Source organism: Emydura macquarii, unplaced genomic scaffold (genome assembly GCF_026122565.2).
Source record: "Emydura macquarii macquarii isolate MOO-44397 ecotype Brisbane River unplaced genomic scaffold, CSIRO-AGI_Emac_v2 contig_3328, whole genome shotgun sequence".
Classification (NCBI taxonomy): Eukaryota; Metazoa; Chordata; order Testudines; family Chelidae; genus Emydura; species Emydura macquarii.
In genome coordinates, this window is record NW_027133465.1 from 3433123 (window position 1) to 3452862 (window position 19740).

A 19740-nucleotide genomic window follows, 5' to 3' on the forward strand; every position below is an offset into this window, starting at 1 on the left:
AGAGGTGGGGCCATGGAGCTGCGTCCAATATTGATGACGATACGGTCAAACCAAATACCACTTCCGATGCTGAATCACGAGTGATTGCATAATGCTTAGCAAACGTAGGAGCAGATGTGCAAGTCGCTGCTCTGCATATTTCTGTGGCCGGAATGGTATTGAGGAAGTGGACCACTTTACCACGATGGAAGTGGACAGAGATCTTGCAGAGTACTCCTGAAAGGGGTTGTAGGTCACGTCTGTGATAGCCGTAGTTAATGCAGTCCAATATCCATCTAGAGAATCTTTGTTTAGATATTGGGGATCCTTTCGATCTCTCTGTGATGGAGAGGAATAGTCTTGGAGATTTTCTGAAAGGCTCAGTCCTTTCCAAATAGAAGGCTAACACCCTCCTGACATCGAGTGTGTGCGGTGTTGCCTCCTTTTTATCCTGGTTTGGTTTGGTTTGGAAGGCTGGGAGATGAATAAGTTGATTTATGTGGAGGGCTGAAGGTATTTTTGGTAGGAATTTGGGGTGCAGTCCCAATGTGGTCTTGTCCTTGAAGAAAATCATAAAGGGTGGTATGCCAGTAGGGCCCCTATCTCTCTGACTCTCCTAGCCGATGTGATGGCCACTAGGAACGTGGTTTTCATAGAGAAGTGGGGGAGCAAGCAAGTGGCCATAAGTTCAAATGGTGACCTTGTAAGGCAGTGTAAGACAAGATTAAGGTTCCATGCTGGTATAGGGTCTTTGATTTGAGGGTAGAGGTTACCCATACCTTTAATAAATCTTTTCGTTGTAGGATGAGCAAACACTGAATGACCATCTATCTTCCAGTGGAAGGCGTTAATGGCTGTGAGATGTGCCTTTACAAGCTTATAGGCCTAATTTTTTTAAGCCTAGGAGATAGTCTAGCACAATCTGTAACAGAGAGGATGTAGAAGTAATCTGTCTTGTGTCACACCAGAGTTGGAAGCTCTTCCATTTTTTGAATGCATGTGTGAGGGGTAGTTATTTTTCTGCTATGAAACAATACTCCTTTCACATCATCAGAACAGTTTATTTCTAAGCTTTGGAACCATTGAGGAGCCACGCTTTGAGATGGAGAATTTGGGGTGATGGATCTAACCCACATCTTGAGAAAGAAGATGAAGAACACATTGGAGAGTAATTGGTGGGCAAGTTGCCAGCTGAAAAAGGTATAGAAACCATGTTTGTCTTGGTCATGTTGGAACTATAAGAATAACTCTAGCCTTTTCTTCCTTTATCTTGAACATCACTTTGGATATTAGCAGAATTGGTGGAAACACACATAAGAGATGACTGTTCCCTCTGAGGCGAAAAGCATCTCACTGCTCTGAGCTCTAATAAGTTGATACGTAGTGTGGATTCGAGAGGGGGCGATTGCCCTGAATGGTGTAGGTATCCCAGTGGGCTCCCCATCCCATTAGGGATTCATCCGAAGTCAAAATTAATGACAGGGATGGTGTTCAATGAAGGTGTTTAATTTAGAATAATTGGTATGGTCGTACTTTGCCATGAGGGCTTGATAGTTAGTGATTTTCAGTTGTAGGGTGTGAATTTCCCCTGGTGCACTCCTGGAGCCAGTCTTACTCTGGTCTGCTGTGAAGACCCCCATTCCTGGGCTGTTCATGCACAACCTCCAGCATGTAAGCAGCTGCCAGGTAAGTGAGTGAGTGCTTCTAGCCAGCCACTCTTTGGATTGTGCAACAGAATGACCCCAGCTAATAGCCCCGTCCCAGATGGAACCCTAGGAACCTCTGTCTTACAATGTTCAGATATGCCCACTGAACAATGTAAGCTCATATAAATTCGTCAATTTAACAGAGGAATTGATATGCACCAGCCTTGTTATTCCAAGTGGAGTCTCCAACACACTTCAAACCAAATGCACTGCTTGAGGGAAAACAAACGAACAAATGTATTAACTACCGAAGGATTTTAAGTGATTATAAGGCAAAGCCTAAGAAGTCAGATTTGGTCAAGATCAACAAAACACATTCTAAGCTAAGCGTAACACTTTCAGCAACCTTAAAAACTTAGGGGTTCTCACCACAGGCTGGCTGGTTTCCGTTCAGCCAGGCTCTCCCCTTTGATCAGCATTTCAGTTGTTTGTAGATGGAGGTGGAAGAGAGAGAGAGCATGGCAAATGTCTCTTCTTTCTATAATGTTTCTTCTGCCCTCTGGGGCTTTGCCCTCTCCCCCCACTCAGGGTCAGGTGACAAACAAACAAAGTCCTTATAGGGACTCATCCATGCCCTGAGTCAGTGAGCATAACCTCCTCAGGGTTCCAAACTGCCTCAGGGAAGGGAAGTGACTCACTCGAGAGTCTAGTTGATCCTCCCTTGATGCCCAGGCCTGTCCTTTATTCCTGGAAGGCTGAGCTGGGTTTGTGCTATACTCGCCTTTGATTGGGTGTGACCTGCCCCTCTGCTCCTGGACAGTTTTGCCTGGATATGTTTCAAGCCACGAGGACACATCTTTGGGAATATTACAGAGTGAAGCCTCTTAACACATAAAATACACATACACATATAATTTACACATATAAAATTGCAACAAACAAATTACTACCACAGTAATGATCAGTACCTCATGAGCATACCAAAGACATCTTGTATGATGTACTTTGCATAAAACAATACACAATTACACTGTAAGGGTGAAAATGGAGGTGCACGGTGTCACATTTGGTCACTGAAGAATAGGATTTATGTCCAAATAAATCCAGCCACTTCCAGTTCTTATCATATGGTGTCGTTTTAGCATGGTGCTATCTCCCTCATTCATTAACAGTGTTGACAACCAGTGAATTTGGGGAAGGGTCAGAAAATAAAAAGTCCCTGTATTTAGAAGGCACATAATATTTTTTGTCTGCTCTTTTGCACATTGGGTATATTGTGACTTGTGTCTGCCATATAGTTTTCGCCAGACCACTCAATGCCTTTTTGATGGGGAGTGCAATCTTTGCTGATGACGACTGTAGGATGTCAAGCAGTTTATGCTGTGACTCTTTGACTTCTTCCAGTGGGATTTCCAGGGAATCTGCTACCCTCTTAAAGAAGTTTTGAAATTGCTTGAAGTTATCTGCTGTAGTTGGTGGGGAAGGCATGATCGCCTCATCAGGAGATGATGAAGAAATGTTGATCACCGGAGTGGTTTCCTTGTCTAGTCTCTCCTCCTATTTCTCAAAAGACTCCTCTTGGGGATCAGGATGTCTGGCCATTGAAGCTGAAAGAGATCCCTCATCCCTCTATGTGACGCTAGAGATCCTAGAAAATTGTTGTCTATATGCCGCCCATGGGTCCTATTATGGCCACTGAGGTGGTGGAAAAGGCATGGGTGAGTGCATCCAAGGGTGTACATACCAACTGGTTGGGTCTCTTCTACTCTGGTGGAAGACTGAAGGTACATGAGTTTCTACCCAGCTAGCTCCCTGGTGTTGGACAGACATTGAACATAAGTCATCCCCATCATCTTCCTTGTCGTTGTTTGAGAGGGGTAGAGCAGTCATGGACAGTGCAGTAGAATGTCTTGGTACTGCACGTGAGACCGGGGACCTCAGCGTAACCCATACTGTGGTTATGTTGGTGCCTCATAAGGGTGATCCAGACGTCTCCAAGACCATCAAGTCTTTGGGGAACTGACATTCCTGCAGAACAGCCATTAGTACCATTGAGGTCAGCTGAGTAGGCACCTTTGAAGTGGAGACAATCATCGGTAGAAGAGGCCCTCTGCATTCCTAGGAATGGCCAGCAGGTGTCACTGTAGCTTTTTGCAGTGCCAGCATACTAGGCACCAATTATCTACAAGACTCCATCAGTGCTGTTCTAGAGGACCTGGGTCTTTCTTTGCCGCTCCTTTCCCCTGATGGTACCGATCTGTTTGAGCCTGCCCTCTCTTAAGGACTTTGGGTGTATCGGGGAACCAATACCGGAAGGATCCTGCAGCCTCATAGGTACCTAGTCGTGGGTCGGTTGGTGCTGAGGTTATCAGCTGTGCCGGGGACCATTTCTTCTTGGCCGATTCCCTACTTGGGGAGCTTGTGGCTCGCTTGTTTGAGACTTTCTGAGAGGAATCCAAGGCTTTCCTCTTTGAAATCCATGGAGCGTGTTGATACAACGATGTTGACAGGATTGGTCTTGACGGGGACGCCTAATATCCAACCTAGACCTCCCCCACTGCAACTTGAGACCATTGCTCCTTCTTCTGTCATCTACTACCATTGAGAACAGCCTAGCTCCAACCTCCCTGGAGCCCCCTTTCAGGTAGTTAAAGGCTGCTATCAAATCCCCCCCCACTCTTCTCTTCTGCAGACTAAGCATGAGCAAGAACAAATGAATTGCCTGAAAGCACTGGAGAAGCAAAGACTCCTATTACAGAATAAAGGCACATTCCAGTCTTCCCTTGCTAATATATGTTGCAAATTTCAGTTAGAGCAAGTCTGAATTTTCACTCAATTTTGAAATCGGCACAGTGGGCCGGTACTCCTGAGAAGACTGGGCTGACAGACCTAGAGACTAGTGTGGGCTGCCCCAGCTCAAGTTTCTCCCATGTACTCCTGCTAATGTGCCTCCGTCCTGATTTGGAAGGTTCGTCTCTAGGCATGGGAGGGTAGCTCAGTCTGTATGGCCCACTCCATTCTTGGTATCTGCTCAGATTGCCAATAAGGCTGCCAATTAGTGCCAGCTGTGGAGGCTTTTGTCCTAGGAACCCTTGCCCACTGGGAGCTGGATTGAGCACTCAAACTCATTTCCCAGCCAACGCTCTGATCAAATCCTGGGCTGTATTCGAACTCACAGCCTGAAAGAGGTCTGAGTTTTTCATGATGCTTCATAACGTGGTGAGATTTACAAGTTAGGAGTCATCTCCAGGGCAATTGTAGGGACATTTTAACAGTGCATAGAGGTGGAAATATCCCACTTCATGTCCTCTTAACTCATTCTCAAAAAGACTGACTTTCCTTTTGACATGAATTTGTGACATCCCCATACTCCAACCTTTGGTGGTAACTTGTCTGTCCCGGCCAAGACCTGTGATGCTGACTACGGCCAAAGATCTTTTTAAAGGAGTTAACCATTAGTGGCAGGAATGTTTTCTTGATGTTCTCGCTGACCTTTCCCTTGTATTTGTCAGCATAAACTCCTGTGTTATCTCAAGAGTGAGTTTGGTTTGACTTATTCTTAGCTGACAAATATACACAGCTTGCTCAATTTTAACAGCTGACAGCATTCAAGACTTTGGCCCCTGAACGGACGATGAGCCAAAGGGCAGCTACAAGAAAATATTAGCAATTCCTGTTTTCATATCCATTGCTGGTTAAGTGGAAAGCCTCTTTGTTTTGGTGTGAAGATCAGCTTGGTTGTACTTATCCGTGATGGTTCTACCAGAGCCGACTACTTACAACAGGAAATACTGTTCTACTGCCTGTGTGACCTACATTTTCATTAGTGACAAATCAACTCTGAGCCTGATTCCCAGAGCACCCAAAACTCTTCTTAGCTTCAACTGAAGTTTTCGCTGCTCAGGGATTGCAGGATCACACCACTACCAGACACTCCTGCACTTTAGCAACCCCTATTGAGTAGCAGACGGCTTTGAGTTCATCTCCAGATAGAAAGACTAAACCCTGCTCGGTAACTCAGTGTCACGACAAAACACCTCTGCTATTAAGCACAGTTTTTCTCAGCACATACAAGCATGAGCCATGCACAGCAGCGCTTGCATAACCCTTTTCATTTTGTCGTGGTTGCTTATTTCCTCCAAAGTGGGCTATCACACATAGCTGATTACAGCTCTACCCATTTGGCATCACATCCACAGTTTCGGTGCTTTGCCCTTCTAGAAAAAGGCCATGTATCGGTCACTATGGCAAAGCGCTGAAGCCGAAGGGATAATGGTTTGGGCGCATTCACGGGACAGCAGAAAAGCAATGCAAGACAACTATGAAACACCAGTAATGGTTAAGGTAAGCGAGCGAGCCAGCGGATGACGTGACAATGCATTGTGACAATGAAAGATGGCTCACTCGCTCTGTGAATTATACTTACCCTCCCACCACAGTTAGTCTTAGGGTTACAAAGGAAGGAAGGAGAAAAAGGAAAATATATATTGTATTAGAGCAGGACTACAAAAGCCTCCCGCCAAGTCATGGCGAAGCTTTTCCCTGAGCCAGCCGAACCGGGAAAGACACAGATTGTCAGACGCCTCGCTGCAGAATTGCTCCTTGATTCAGATGTCCCAGAAACCCCCTGAAGCCGGGCAGGCCTGTCATGGACCATACTGAATACCATCACTTCAGACTGGTGGGTGCAAATTGTACCTCATGGAACCACTGCTTGCTGGACTGATTTCTACCACCTCGGCTCCATTTACAGTGGCATATACAGCTTCGCAAAACTGCCATCAGCACCCCCCACTGCCACGACACGCTACTCACTTTTCCTCTGCCATGATGACAGATAATGAAAAGTGATGGTTTATTCACCTATCAAAATTTCTCTCTCTAGCTCTCTCTCTCTCTCTCACCAAAATTCTTCACCCCCCCCCCCCCCCCCCAAATATCCTTATGGACGTGAGAACTAAAAGCCAATCTGTTTTGCTCTTTGTTGGTCAAACAAATTTTCAAGTCTTTGACCAAAATATTAAAAACTGGATGCCTAAAGTGAAGTTCCTGGATGCATATATAGACATATTCAGGTGGTATAGCTGCATCCACGCTAGGACCGCCTTGCTGATCATACAGCACACCGATATCCCTCTCCTGGAACAGCGCCGGTAGTGGAGACCTGCCTTATATATCACTGCAATCTTCTTGCAGACAATTCACAAACAGAAAAAGGGGAAACGTTCATTGAATAAATTCTTGGTTAGAAATGATTGGCCCAGCTGTTTTGCTCATCCTTCCAAGCCTGGGCTATTTATTCCCTTCGTCTCCTTCTCCCAGCTTTGGCGATGTGTTTTCCTTTAGCAGCCATCTCTGTTTGCTGTAGAACCGAAGCAGTGTATGGCTAAGGAAATGGTGTACTATTTCAGCAAGTGCTGGGAAGCCTGAAGTTTTTAAAGAGATTAAAAATGTATCGTTGTTTAGGGGTTAAACTCCTAAAAAGAGACAGATACCTGGGGCCGCATTTTGCACATCTAATAAAAGGTTAATGTGCAGGTTGGAGGCACAGCCAGCCAGCATCCACCGAGCACTCAGAACTCGGCAGCCAGTCTCCTGTTAAAGAGAGGGCCCGCTCCCTGCTGTACATTGGTCTGCACGAGGAGAGCCGCCCACTCCTGCCTCTAAATCAGTAGCTATTTACAGTCTTTGTGTCCCAATGAGAGCTAGACTAGGGCTCCCAAGCGCACCAGCCTCTCCAGGGGCCCAGAAGAGGGCCATCTGGCTGGGTGCAGAGGGTGACGCGGGCCAGGCACGGTGCCCCGTGCTCCAAGAGCATGAAACCGTCTTCCTGGCACAGTAGTGCCCTCCTATTACCCTCCTCGGGCTTCCTGCTTCCAGGGTTTCTGTTCGTTTTCTCAGTCGCTTTTCCTCCTCGGAGTCATTCGAAAATAGTCTCCCTTTTTGCACTTCCCTCACACGTAAAACTCGGGACAGGGCATTTCTCTGGACTTTCTTCCCACAGGGGGCCTCCGCTTTTCAGAAAAAGCCCACAGGATCTCTCCCTGCCTGTAGGGATGACCTCCAGGAGTCATCGCCTTTTCCTCCACACATGCCTACACAAGCCGCCCTACAAGGCCCATTCATGCCACTACTTGAACCTGCCAGGACCATTGCCGTTCAACCACAGCAGGCATCTGGACACCCCAATAGAGGGTATCCAGAAAGTTTGGGGTCCTGCCAGCCTATGAGAAAGGGGCACCCCAGTCTCCTACATCCGTGGTGCTCAACCAGGGGTATGTATACCCCTGGGGGTATGCAGAGATCTTCCAGGGTGTACATCAACTCAGCTAGATATTTGCCTAGTTTTACAACAGACTAGAGATAAACCACTAGCGAAGTCAACACAAATTGAAATTTCATACAGACAGTGACTTGTTTACACTGCTCTCTATATTATACACTGACATGTAAGTATGTTTCTATTCCCATCGATTTATTCTAGAATGATATGGTCAAAATGAGAAAGTAAACAGTTGTTCAGTACTAGTGTGCTGTGACTCTCTTGTATTTGTAGGTCTGATTTTGTAAGCAAGTATTTTTCCAGTGAGATGAAACTTGGGTGTATGCAAGACAAATCCGACTCCTGAAAGGGATCTGGAAGGATTGAGAGCCACTGACCTACATCAGACATCACTGGCAGGGCCTGAATGCAGAGCCAGGGGCCTGGAAGTCCTGATAGCTAATGGTGGGTTAGACACAGATTCCCGCTGGGGCTTGGGCCAGCATTTCCAGATTTGGGTGCCTAAACCTAGGCTCCTAAATCAATGGCACAAACATCAGAGGTACTGAACGCTTGTCATTCATTACAATCTGAAAACCTGGCCACTTATTCAGGTGCCTAAATGTGGATGTGGAAATGTTGGCTTTAATTTCCCTATGCCTCAGTTTCCCCATCTGTAAACGGGGGATAATACTAATCACCTGCTTCACAGACTGTGGGGATTATTTAGCTCAAGCTCTGAAGATGGATTATTACTCTCATCGATGGCTAGGACAGATCCACACATACCGGGGAAGCAGAACACCGGAACCAAGAGGAGAATCTGTCCTCAGTCAACAGCACTAAGAAACAGGGGACAGCCTCAGAAACGCTGAGTGAAAGACGTGACTGGAAAGCAGCTTAACCTTTACCTTTACTCAAGAAAACTGTTTGTTACATATAAACCAGCTCGCCCTGCCTAGCTCCCTAAAATACATAGTCTAACCTAAGAGGCTTTGTTAACCCTTCCCATCACATCAGCACATTTCTCTCTAATGAAACACAAATGTAAAGGAATAAAATTCCACTCAAAGCTGCCAGGAAGTTATTTGGAAGATATTTTCAGCAGTTCTCCCATCCCCACTGTCTTTCGCCCTTCAAAATCCATACAATGCAATACCTTGGGAGACATCACAGACCGGTTCCTGCAAAGCTGAAGATGTGATGTTCAATCTCAGGAACCGTGGGTTATTGCTAAGGTTAAGATTTTTTCATGGTTCTTTTTAGTTAAAGTCAGGGACAGGTTGCGGGCAATAAACAAAAACTCACAGAAGCCTGCAAACTGTCCCTGACTTTTACTAAAAATAATGGGTGGGGGAAGCGGTTGACCGCTGGGGGGACTGAAGGCCAAGCCCCATGGGGGGAGGGAAGGGAAACTGACAGCCTGAGCTGAGAAGTTGTGGAGGTTCCTTAAAGCCATGGAATCTATGACCTCCATGACTCAATAGTATCCTTAGTTATTGATGAACTTATTGTAACTGCCTTAGTTCTTCCTAGATCTCAAGGCCAGATGGGGCTATTAGGTGGACATGGTCTGACCTCCTACTTAACGTGGGCCAGAGAATTCACCCATCTCTTGAACCAAACCCAAAATTTATGAGAGATTTGGAAAAAGTTCATGTAACATTTTTTCCTCATTTTCGAGTGCCTCCAGTTCCATCTGAGACAAGAGATGGAGCTGCCAAAATACCAAAAAGAAAGGCTGCTCTTGCCATATTTTTGGCCTGCCTGGAAACAGAATCCACTAGAAGTCTCACAAGTAGAGACAGGCCTGAACCAAACCAAGCATCTGAACACCCTAAAACTTTTGCGAGGGGGTGTGAGCATGAGAGTTTGAGATCCGGATCTGCAAACAGACCCCTACTTTTGTGGTGGAGTCATCTCTCTAGCCTTTTCTTATGAGTTTTCCAGCCCTGCCTTATTGACCTAAGAGGTTTGGATATTTTTCCTAAGATACAAACAAGCATCCAAACTTCAGGATGCTTTTCTGAACAGAATCTTGGAACCCTTCTGGGATTAACAGAGAACTCTCTAATCTATCAGAAAAAGGTGTCGCGAGATCCAACGACTGGACACTGAAGCTAGACAAATGCAGACTAGAAATAAGGAGCACCTTTTTACCAGTGAGGATCATTAACTGTTGGAACATCTTACTTTTGGGATGTGATGGATTCTCCATCACCTGCCATCTCTAAATCAAGACTGGATGTCTTTTGAAAAGATGCTATAGCTCAATCAGAAATTCTGGGATTGATGCAGAGATTATTGGATGATGTTCTTTGGCCCGTGTTATGCAGGAGATCAGATTAGATGACCATACTGGTCCCTTCTGGCCTTAAAATCTATCACCCTATGAATTGCTCATCTCTAAATGAAATCCTTAAATAGCTTCCAAAATGACCTTTGAGGGAATGTCTGCACGGCAATGTAAGCACAGGGTTAGTAGAACTCGAGTTAGCAGATCCTGGGTTTGTTCACCTAGGGCTTACGTGTCCACACTCATTTGTAACCCAGGTTAGGAACTGTTGAATCCTGGGTCCCCACCTGGGGATCCAGCATCTACTGCATTATGCAGACCCGAGTCCTACCACACGTATCCCAGATTTCCTAGTGCCCTCCTCAAATGTGGCTGCACTAGACCGCTGTTCATGGTGAAGTGTGGGAAACCTTGATGTCCACCAAACTTGATGACTAGAGGACAAAGAACATCAGTCTGTGACATTGTGGGATACTTTTGGTGGACTCCCAGAGCGTGAGTCCAGTGGGGCTACATTGCAACGCAATAGGGCTTGAACCCTGACTGGACTCAGGCTCAGATCTTCCATCCCCGTAGATGAAAGCACAAAATGATGTACTTTTGCCATTGAGTGCCTGCAAATCTTACGATTTAAGAACTATCCTGCAGTGCCCAGCTCTTTCATGTTTGCATTGACTATTTGGCAATACCAAACAGCACGCGTGCATGCACTGCAGGTATGTTTTACTTCAGGCATAAAAATGTGCATCTTATGACCCCACAAGCCAGCAGCCAGAGATTTTGCAACTCTGATAAAACAAAGACACTTTGAACTCTGAGTCCTTTCTTTTTGGAGTTGTATTCTTTGCAATGGCATAGTAGAACAACCGTGCAACTCAGTTTGCCTCCAGATTATGTCCTAAAACCAATGCAGTAGCGTGAGTGTCACTTAGGGAAGAATCTGGGCTGTGGGCGTGTTAGAACCAGCAATGCAGCATAAGGAGGAAATGGTTGAGTTTGCAAAGCTGGTGAATTGAGCACACCAGGTACAACAGCATTGAGAGACAAACATCAAATCCACAATGCTGATTTTACAGTCGCTTCGCTGAGCCAAACAGCACATCAAGTGGGTGTTAAGGCTGAGTGTGTGTGTCAGGAACGTAAGAGTTCCAAGAAAAATATCATAGCAATCAAAACGCAGCTGAGAGAAACCAGAAAACTTAGCACATGCCCCAGGTAATGCAAGATCACTGTGGGAAAACTGCTTCATCACCCCTGGTTATTTAATTCACAGAGTCTGTCCTTCTTTCCCCACTCTCAGAGGCTGCTGCTTTCTCTTACTGGTTCGCAGACACATATAGCCAAAGAAACCACATTCAGCCTTGTATATTGTATCCCTGACAATAGCACAGCCTGCACACTGTGTGGATTCTTCAACCATCTCCCCTATGCACAGAGTTCCCAGGTAGGTCAGCTAACCATGTTGTGATCTTACACGGCGCACACACAAATACCCGGGGATCGTTAGTCATTACATGGGCCAGGAGATCTGGAGCTTCCACTTGGGCAACAAGAAACCCAGTTGAATGCTTCATCCAAAGCACAGCGCTTATAACAGTGCAGAAACTGCCTGCACCCCAGAGCCAGTCTCAGGTGGGAACTCAGGTCAGCATATGGCACTTGAATCCAGAGATGAGGGCACTCCCCATTTGGTTACATACGAGGAATTGGGTCTAATCAACATATAGCGAATAAATCCCTTTCCCAACTCAGTTAACACCCACATGCAATGGCACCTCACATCCTGCATGACTCGCATGTCAAATTTGCAGCAGAAATGTCAGAGGAGAGGAATGCACGAGGCTTGGACCAGTTCAGGAGACAAATGAAAACAAGTCCACCGTCTCTGGGGGGAGATGACCCTCTCGGGGACGGGTGGGCACTCACATAGATAAGGTGCTCCCGGTAGCGGATGAGCAGGTTCCGCAGAATCCCCGCCTCATTCAGGTCTCCCAGGCGGATCATGTCCTCCACCCCGTGGATAGAGGTCGGGTGCATGGGTTTGATGTGGCTGGCATTCTGAGGGTAAATCCAATGCTCCTGGAAAGAAAAAAGGGGAACAAGGTCATATGTGAGCCTACAAAGCGATGTGCACCCTAGACAGATTTGAAAAGGACAGAATGAAAGGATGCCTGCACTACGGACGTATGCCTGGGGCATGACAGCTATTAACCTTAAAGGATCATAGTGAGAAGGAAAAGCTCTCTCAGATCCCTCCATGACCAGCATATGACTGTGTTTTAACATCCCCAATTCACATGTGAGACTCACTGCCCCCAAAGCACTGCTGAGGCCAAGAGTGTAGCAGAATCAAAAGGAGAAAGGGAATTAGACATTTATAGGCCTGATTCTCACTTAGTCTCAGGGCCCTTCACACTGATCTGATAGCATAAAGGGGCTTAAAAAGTGGGTGTGCAATTTAAACCCACTTTAAGCCCCTTTTGCACTGCCAGAGTGGTGTAAAGGGGCCTTAGTGAAGTGAGAATCAGGCCTAGTATGAATAATAAGAAGGTATTAGCGAGGATAAAAAAATTATAAGGGATCTAGAACCTCATGTTTGTGGATAGAAACCAACCACCAAACTGCTAGTAAAGGAGGGACAGGATTCACTCATCCTCTAAAACATCCATTACTAGTCACTTGTGGAAACGGGATACTCAACGGGAGGGACCGTTGGTCTGACAATTCCTGTGTTCATGAAATGGGGATCCAGATGAATGGGTCAAAACTCAGTTTACTCTTCCCTTGAGCTGCTCTGAGGAGGAATGTGGAGACATTTTGATTCCTGAAAATCTACTGTTCTTTATTCTCATTGGAGCAGGGACCATTTCTTAGTTAGTGTTTGTACAGCGCCTTGCACAATGGGGCCTGATCTGTTTGGGCCTCCAGGCACGGTTATAATAGAAAGAATAAGAATAATTACTGTATTCAGCTACTTTTCTGATCTTGGTAGGCAGATCCACTGGGTTCTGCACACTGCCCAGTTCACCCCTGACCTGCTCTCACTGTTTTGGGGCTGCAAGTTTTGATAGCAACATTAGCCAGTTTGTCTTTTCCGAGTGATCAGAAAAAGAGGTTTGGAAAATTATTCCTGTGGTTTAATTGGCTTTGGAGCAAAAAATGAGCACTTTAAAAGGATTCAGCCGCGAGCTTGTGGACACAGTGCTTAGCGGCCATGCTGCATCACGTGATCTACAAAGCTATTTGATAACAACACAAAGAACCGGTACAGATTCCTGGGGCGGGCTACTGAAGGGCTGCGTGGGAACTCAAGAACAGGCTAGGGAAGGTGTTAGTGGGGATTCTAAAAGAGGAGAGAAGTAACGGACAGGAGCAGAGGTAACTAAAAGCACTAATCTAAAGTATTGATACAGCTCCTGTGATAGAGTGCTGGGAAAAAGCAACTAATGCAGCCCTCTGGTGACTGCAAGAACAACTAGTTGCTCTGGAGTGGCCCTGATTAGGAAGAGCTTTGCCTAATTGGTGGATTGGGAGGGGCTGAGGAGAGCCCAAAAGGCTAATTAGCCCTTTACCCAAGAGGTGGAAAAGATACAGGAAGGACATGAAAGACTAACAGGCTTTTCAGGAAAAGAAGCGATTGCTCAGAGGAAGATACCTGCTGTCTTTCCCTCTCCTTGGCTGAGTACACTAAGGATTGTACGTTCTGATAAATACAGAGCCGCCGAGTTTTGTAAAGAGGGTGGGAAAGAACACTGCAAATAAATTGCACAAAGTGTTTGACCAGAAGAAGGTCTCTGAGTAGTTGTGGCTAGCAAAGAGATAGGAGTGGGACAAGGCCCTGTCAGAGCCCCACATCCCTGTAGTGTCTGACCTCACAATCTTTGATGTATTTATCCTCTCAACCCCCCTGTGAGGCATGGCAGTGCATGGGACAGATATGGCAATTTCCTTCAGTATCCTTGAAAAACCTTATTGTAACTGAGTTTAAATATCTTTGGAGTCCATTGTATTAAATGCAAAGGCTATATATTACTGTGGGCTGGGATTGCCTGTAACTTCTCTAGCGGGGAGATGGGATTTGAACCCTGGGACATGTTACGAACTTCAAAGGACCATACTGAACAATGTGCCAGACAAGGATGAACTTCAGGGAGACATAGTATCAACTGTTTGCCTGGGGAAACTCTAGGAGGAGGTGAAGGCAAATTCCCACCTTCAGTTATGCAAAAACTCAGCTTTCTGCAGCTACATTCTGAGGAGGGGACTATTGTCTGCTGATTACGTGGTCCCAGAATCTGAAGATCCAAGACACAAGCTGTATAAAAGACTGATTTATTCCTGGAGGTGCTTGTTCATAACAGCCTTTGCTCAGAAGTTGTAGCCACAGAAAACCCCATGGTGGGATCTGAATGACTGATTCCTACCAGAATCCTGGTTGGAATTGGGATGATCTCTGCTAAGCTTATTAGAAGGCGTGTAGGTTCTTTTATCGATTTCACCTTAAGAATACATGTGCTTGCTTAGAAAGGGCTGTGGGATAACTTGTAACTACTGGCAGTTGAAGCTGTTTATAGCCTCTGGAGAGAAAGCAAAGCTCAGACGCTGGCTGGTTAGGCAGGAAATTATGCAGCAAGGGGAGAGATGCAGGTCAGCAATGGGAGAGATGCAGGTCTCTACCTAGGAGAGGTGACAGCTGAGGAGTCAGGAGCTTTGCGTGGATGCCCTTGCTGGACCACAGAGGAGGAATATAGGTGTCGTTGCCCTGAAGTGTGACAGTGCTATTATCCCCATTTTACAGATAGGCAACTGAGGCATAGAAAGGCCAAAGTCACACAGGAAATCTGTGGCAGAGCTGGGAATTGAACCAGTCTTCCCCAGTCCCACGCTAGCACCCTAACCCCTGGACCATCCTTCCTCTCTAATAAAATTTAGTTGGGGTTTGTCCTGCTTTGAGCAGGGGGTTGGACTAGATGACCTCCTGGGGTCCCTTCCAACACTAATCTTCTATGAAAATAAACTGGAAACAGGAAAAGGCTTAAACAAGCCCTTTTAATGGGGTCTGAAATAGACAAGTTGTTCACTGGCTCCTCTGTGTTACTGCACTATCTTGTCGTGGTGTCCTTTGTCAGTCACCCCCCCCCCCCCCGCCCACTTTTCCCTTGTTACACCACCTCACTGAATCTTGTCCTCCACATAAGTCCCAGCTCCAAAGGACAATCTCACGTTGTGTGGCCCTGATCCGGAGTTCACGGAAAGAATCCCATTGACTTCAGTGGGTTTCGGATCATGCCCTGCATCTGAACAGCACCCAGTGCTCAATCCTAACTGAGACCCCTACACATGACAGTAATACAAAGGATACACAATTGCAATCCTCTTCTCCTTCATACGTACATTGCCTTCATCGTCCACCACCTGGATCTGCCCGGAGTCACAAAGTTTGACCACAGCTCCAATGGGAACGTCGAATTCCCGACCGGTTTTGAGGTCCATCCATACATAATCCCCCTGAAACAAAACAAAGGAAAAGTACATTGTCAGTGAAGACAAACAGAAGAATACAGCACTGCAGGGCTACAGGGAGGACTAAACAGCCCCGGTTACTCATTTCTGAATGTTTTACTCCAAAACATGGGTATGAGTACAAACAATCTCCTTGGCAGTCTACATAACACCCAACTCTTACATAGTGCTTTTCATCAGTAGACCTCAAAGCACTTTACAAAAGAGAGTAGAGTACCACTGTACCCATTTTACAGATTGGAAACCAAGGCACAGAGGTGAAGTAACTTGCCAGCAGACTCAAGTCTCTTGAGTCGCAGTCCAGTGCTCTATCCAGTGGACAATACTGCTGCCCCTTCCTCCTAGGCTGGTAATAAGGATAGTGTGAGGAAATCAGGCAATAGTACTAAAATGTATACTACCTACCTCACCCATTTTTAGCAAATTGACCTGCTGCTAATCAGACCCTAAGAGTGGGAAACCCTTCCATGTACTGTATTAATACACAATCAGGCACTGTAATAACCTGCCTTTTGCCTAAATACTGACTGTTAAAGGCATCACTCAGGCCAGTAACTTAAGCAGTATCTCCCTATTTTCAGGAAGAGGTTTTCCTGAGCAAAGTTTGAGAATTCTAGGCCAGCTCTGGCCAGGGCAACGCTGTTGTTTAGTATAACAGCATCGTAGCATCCCTGATACACGGCCATACGCATGTATTGCATAGAATACCGGCACGTTGTAATTAAAAGACACTATTTTGATATTAAAGAGTAAACTACTTTAAACTCTGCTACCCATCGCTGCCAAGGTTTGTGTAGCTCCATGCATAGCATTTATGCAAATTCATTAGTGAGCAAATTTGCTTATTTGCATCTGATTTGCATATAAATGTATATTTCCACTTTTTTTTTTTTTTTTTTTAAGTGTGGATTTAGATTTTGTGAAGGGCTTTGTCCAAGATTGACAGCCCTGGTGAATGAAGCCCAGGGCAAGTTTCCCTACCCACGCTGCCCTGTCAGCTTGCCACGGCCCTGATTGGGGATGGGCACTTCCTCTGGGGATAGCAGGGGGAGCCAGAGCTCGAGGCTTGTTGAGAGCTTTTCCCACTGTTCCCTTCCCCTCATCAGCCTTCCTTATTCTGCCATTTTCCAGACCCTGCCCCCTTCTCAGCTCCCCACGTTCTTTACCCTCACTATTAGCACAGCCCTTCCTCCTGTGGCTATGTGCTCCAGCACCAGCAGGGGGAACGGAGAGTATAGAGACAGACCTGGCTGTCTATGGAGGAGGCCCCACGCCACCCCCTATTAGCTGAGAGATGCTGCTACAACCCTCGCTCTCAGCCCAGCTGGGTGCGTGAGGCTCAGCTAGGCTGTGGGAATGTGGGCCAGGGCCCTCAAATGCATGAGAGTCACGTGAGATGACAGACAGCTGGCAACCCTGGTGTATTGCCTAATACATAAACGGCTCTTTACGGTCTTGGGTTTTATATCATAGTGGCACCCACTGGATTGTTACTAAAGACAATTTCATACATTCAGGCTCTTTGTTACACAGGGTGAGTAACGGTGCAATGGAGATAGCCACTCAAATCCAGTTGGCTTCAGTGAACGTTGTCAGGCTCTGATTCCCTGTAACTTGTTGAAAAGTGAGGGTCAGATTCTCAGCTGATGCCCATCAGCGTAGCAGCATTGAATTAATAAAAATAATATTATTTGTTCACGGTTGTAATGTGCTTTGAGATCTCCTAATGAAAGGCGCTATATAAATAAGTAAATCAGCTGATATCAACAAAGGCATACCAGTTTACATCAGCTGAGGCTCTGGCCATTACTGTTTTAAAAAAGAATCTGTTATAATCTCAAAATGTCTTCAGAAGTATCCAATGCATAGGGAAAATAATTATATTCCTAGAGAATCAAAATCAGATACCTTATCCTTAGAACCAATAGAAACACAGGTAGAAGAGGAAAGAAAAAAGCATATGGGTAAAGTAAGCAACATATTGTTCAATTATATATCAGCGTAAATTGCATATTTTAGCACTTATAGAGCTTTTTGAAGTGCAGGATCTCAAAGCATTTCACAGTAGTCGACAGCATAATCCTCATTTTATAGCTGGGCAAACCATAGTGGATAGAACCCAGGTCTCCTGTTCTGTGTCCCTGATTGCCAGAGAATACTGGTAGTTCAAAAGTAGAACATTATACCCCAAAAGAAAATATTTTATACCTGTGTTCTAGTGGTCAGTACTTAGGCAGCTGAGTTTCATGGCCCATTATGTCACCGGACACCAGAGATAAATACGTAGCCCAATATCACAGAGTCAAGTATAGTTTATACATTCTATTATATTGTATGCTACTGTACTATGACAGCAACAACAATCAAATAAATCATCTGACTAGCTAGCATACTGGATATTATGGTTTTAGAAATGCCCTGTACGTACAAATTAAAATTACATTTGTTAATACTGGCCAAAATGACAATTGTGATGGCATGGATGAACTCACCAAGACCCACATAGGACTGTATGGCTCAACCTAAAAGATTGTATCATTTGTTAAAAATATCCATATGCCTATTTCCTTTTCCTGGTTGGAAAGGGCTTGATGCAAAATCCACAGAAGTCACTAGGAGTCTTTCCACTGACTTCACTGGGCTTTAGATCAGGTCCAATAGGAACGAAAACATCAGCACAGGGCGTTTCATGGTGATTAGCGCTTGGCCATTAAACAGCTCCAGCCAACTGGTCAGTGATCCTCTTGAAATGTCCTGCACCTTGACAGTTTTTGGTTAATTCAAGATATAGGGCACAGCACTGCAGAACCAAGAACACTTTTGATCATTTCATAAATCACCATATCTGAACCAGCCATGTCATTAGCTATTATTCCAGAAGCAGCCAGTATGCTAGACACTTTCCAAACACTCAAGGGCAGTCCCTGCCCACAGGAGCTCACAATCTAAGGACAGAGGCGAGGGGAGGGGGAACAAGTCAACTCCATTTACCGGAATCGGCACAGTAGAAGTGTATTTTTTAAGAGGAGCTCAAGTGTGGGCAGAGTAGGGGGCTTTACAAATGAGCTCAGGGAGGTTGTAGCTTGCATAGGGGGCCCCGAAGAAGATGCAGATGTGATTGTGCGAGAAGTTGGCACAAGCACGCTAAAGGATCAAACCACAATGTGATAGAGATTTCAAAGGAGTCAGAAAGCCACTGTCATTGTTTAGAGGCAGTGACCCTGATCTTACCGATAAAAGAGTCAGGGGTTTCAAGGCTTGGTTGACATTCCGGAGCAACGTCCACTTGCCCTGGTCCTTCTCTTCAGCATCCGCCACACTGGGGCATTGCTGCATGTTGATGGCTTTTGCCCCTTTAGCATTCTAGAGAGGCTACTGCACTATGCAGACCTCTTCCCTGGTTCCTACACAGACTCCACTGGCTGGCAAGGAATTCTTCAAAGACATCAGCTGGTTTGCTTTATGCCTCCTGTTACAGGACAACGATCCTAAACATTCACTCCTGCTGCAAGGCGCTGTCCGTCTGTCTTGCTTCGCAGTGTGGCTCTTGGAAAAGATCTGCTCCTAACAGGAGAGTTTCTATAGACCTGCTGAAGGAAAGCTTTAGCTTTTCCCATGGTTCACCACTGGAATAGGATAGAACTATCCCATATTACTTTATTACTCTATAATCAGAGCAGACAACAGTGTTCCTTCACTTGAAGCCCTCCCAGCATCTCCAGTAATGGGCAATCTTTGGTAGGAGATCTAAAAGAAACTGCAGCCAACAATTCAGATTGGATGCCTCCTGAAAACGTCACTGTAAGATTAAAGATTACTCTTCATGTCACCGTGACTTCTTTTCTTTCCCTTCCTTTCTCACTGAAATAACTTGTTGGCAGCTCGATGTCTTTCAGGTTTGAGACACCAAATGCTCTTGGATACTTATTAATCCACAAATGTAGTCGTCCCCATGTAACACATGGCTTTTAATTAACCTAATACCTTACAATAACCAAATTAACCAATGCGCAGTGGGAACCCAAAACCAAAGG

General features: G+C 45.6%; 1 protein-coding gene across 1 annotated transcript in view; it reads right to left on the reverse strand.

Moving 5' to 3' along the window:
• Nucleotides 1–19414, reverse strand: part of MYO7A (myosin VIIA) — a 106773-nt gene extending 87359 nt beyond the window's left edge. Inside the window, 3 exon segments of the mRNA XM_067533304.1 lie at nucleotides 12110–12262; nucleotides 15578–15691; nucleotides 18938–19414. Coding sequence (XP_067389405.1) covers nucleotides 12110–12262; nucleotides 15578–15691; nucleotides 18938–19042 — 372 coding nt within the window. The 5' untranslated portion in view covers nucleotides 19043–19414.
• Between the last annotated feature and the right edge of the window lie 326 nt (nucleotides 19415–19740).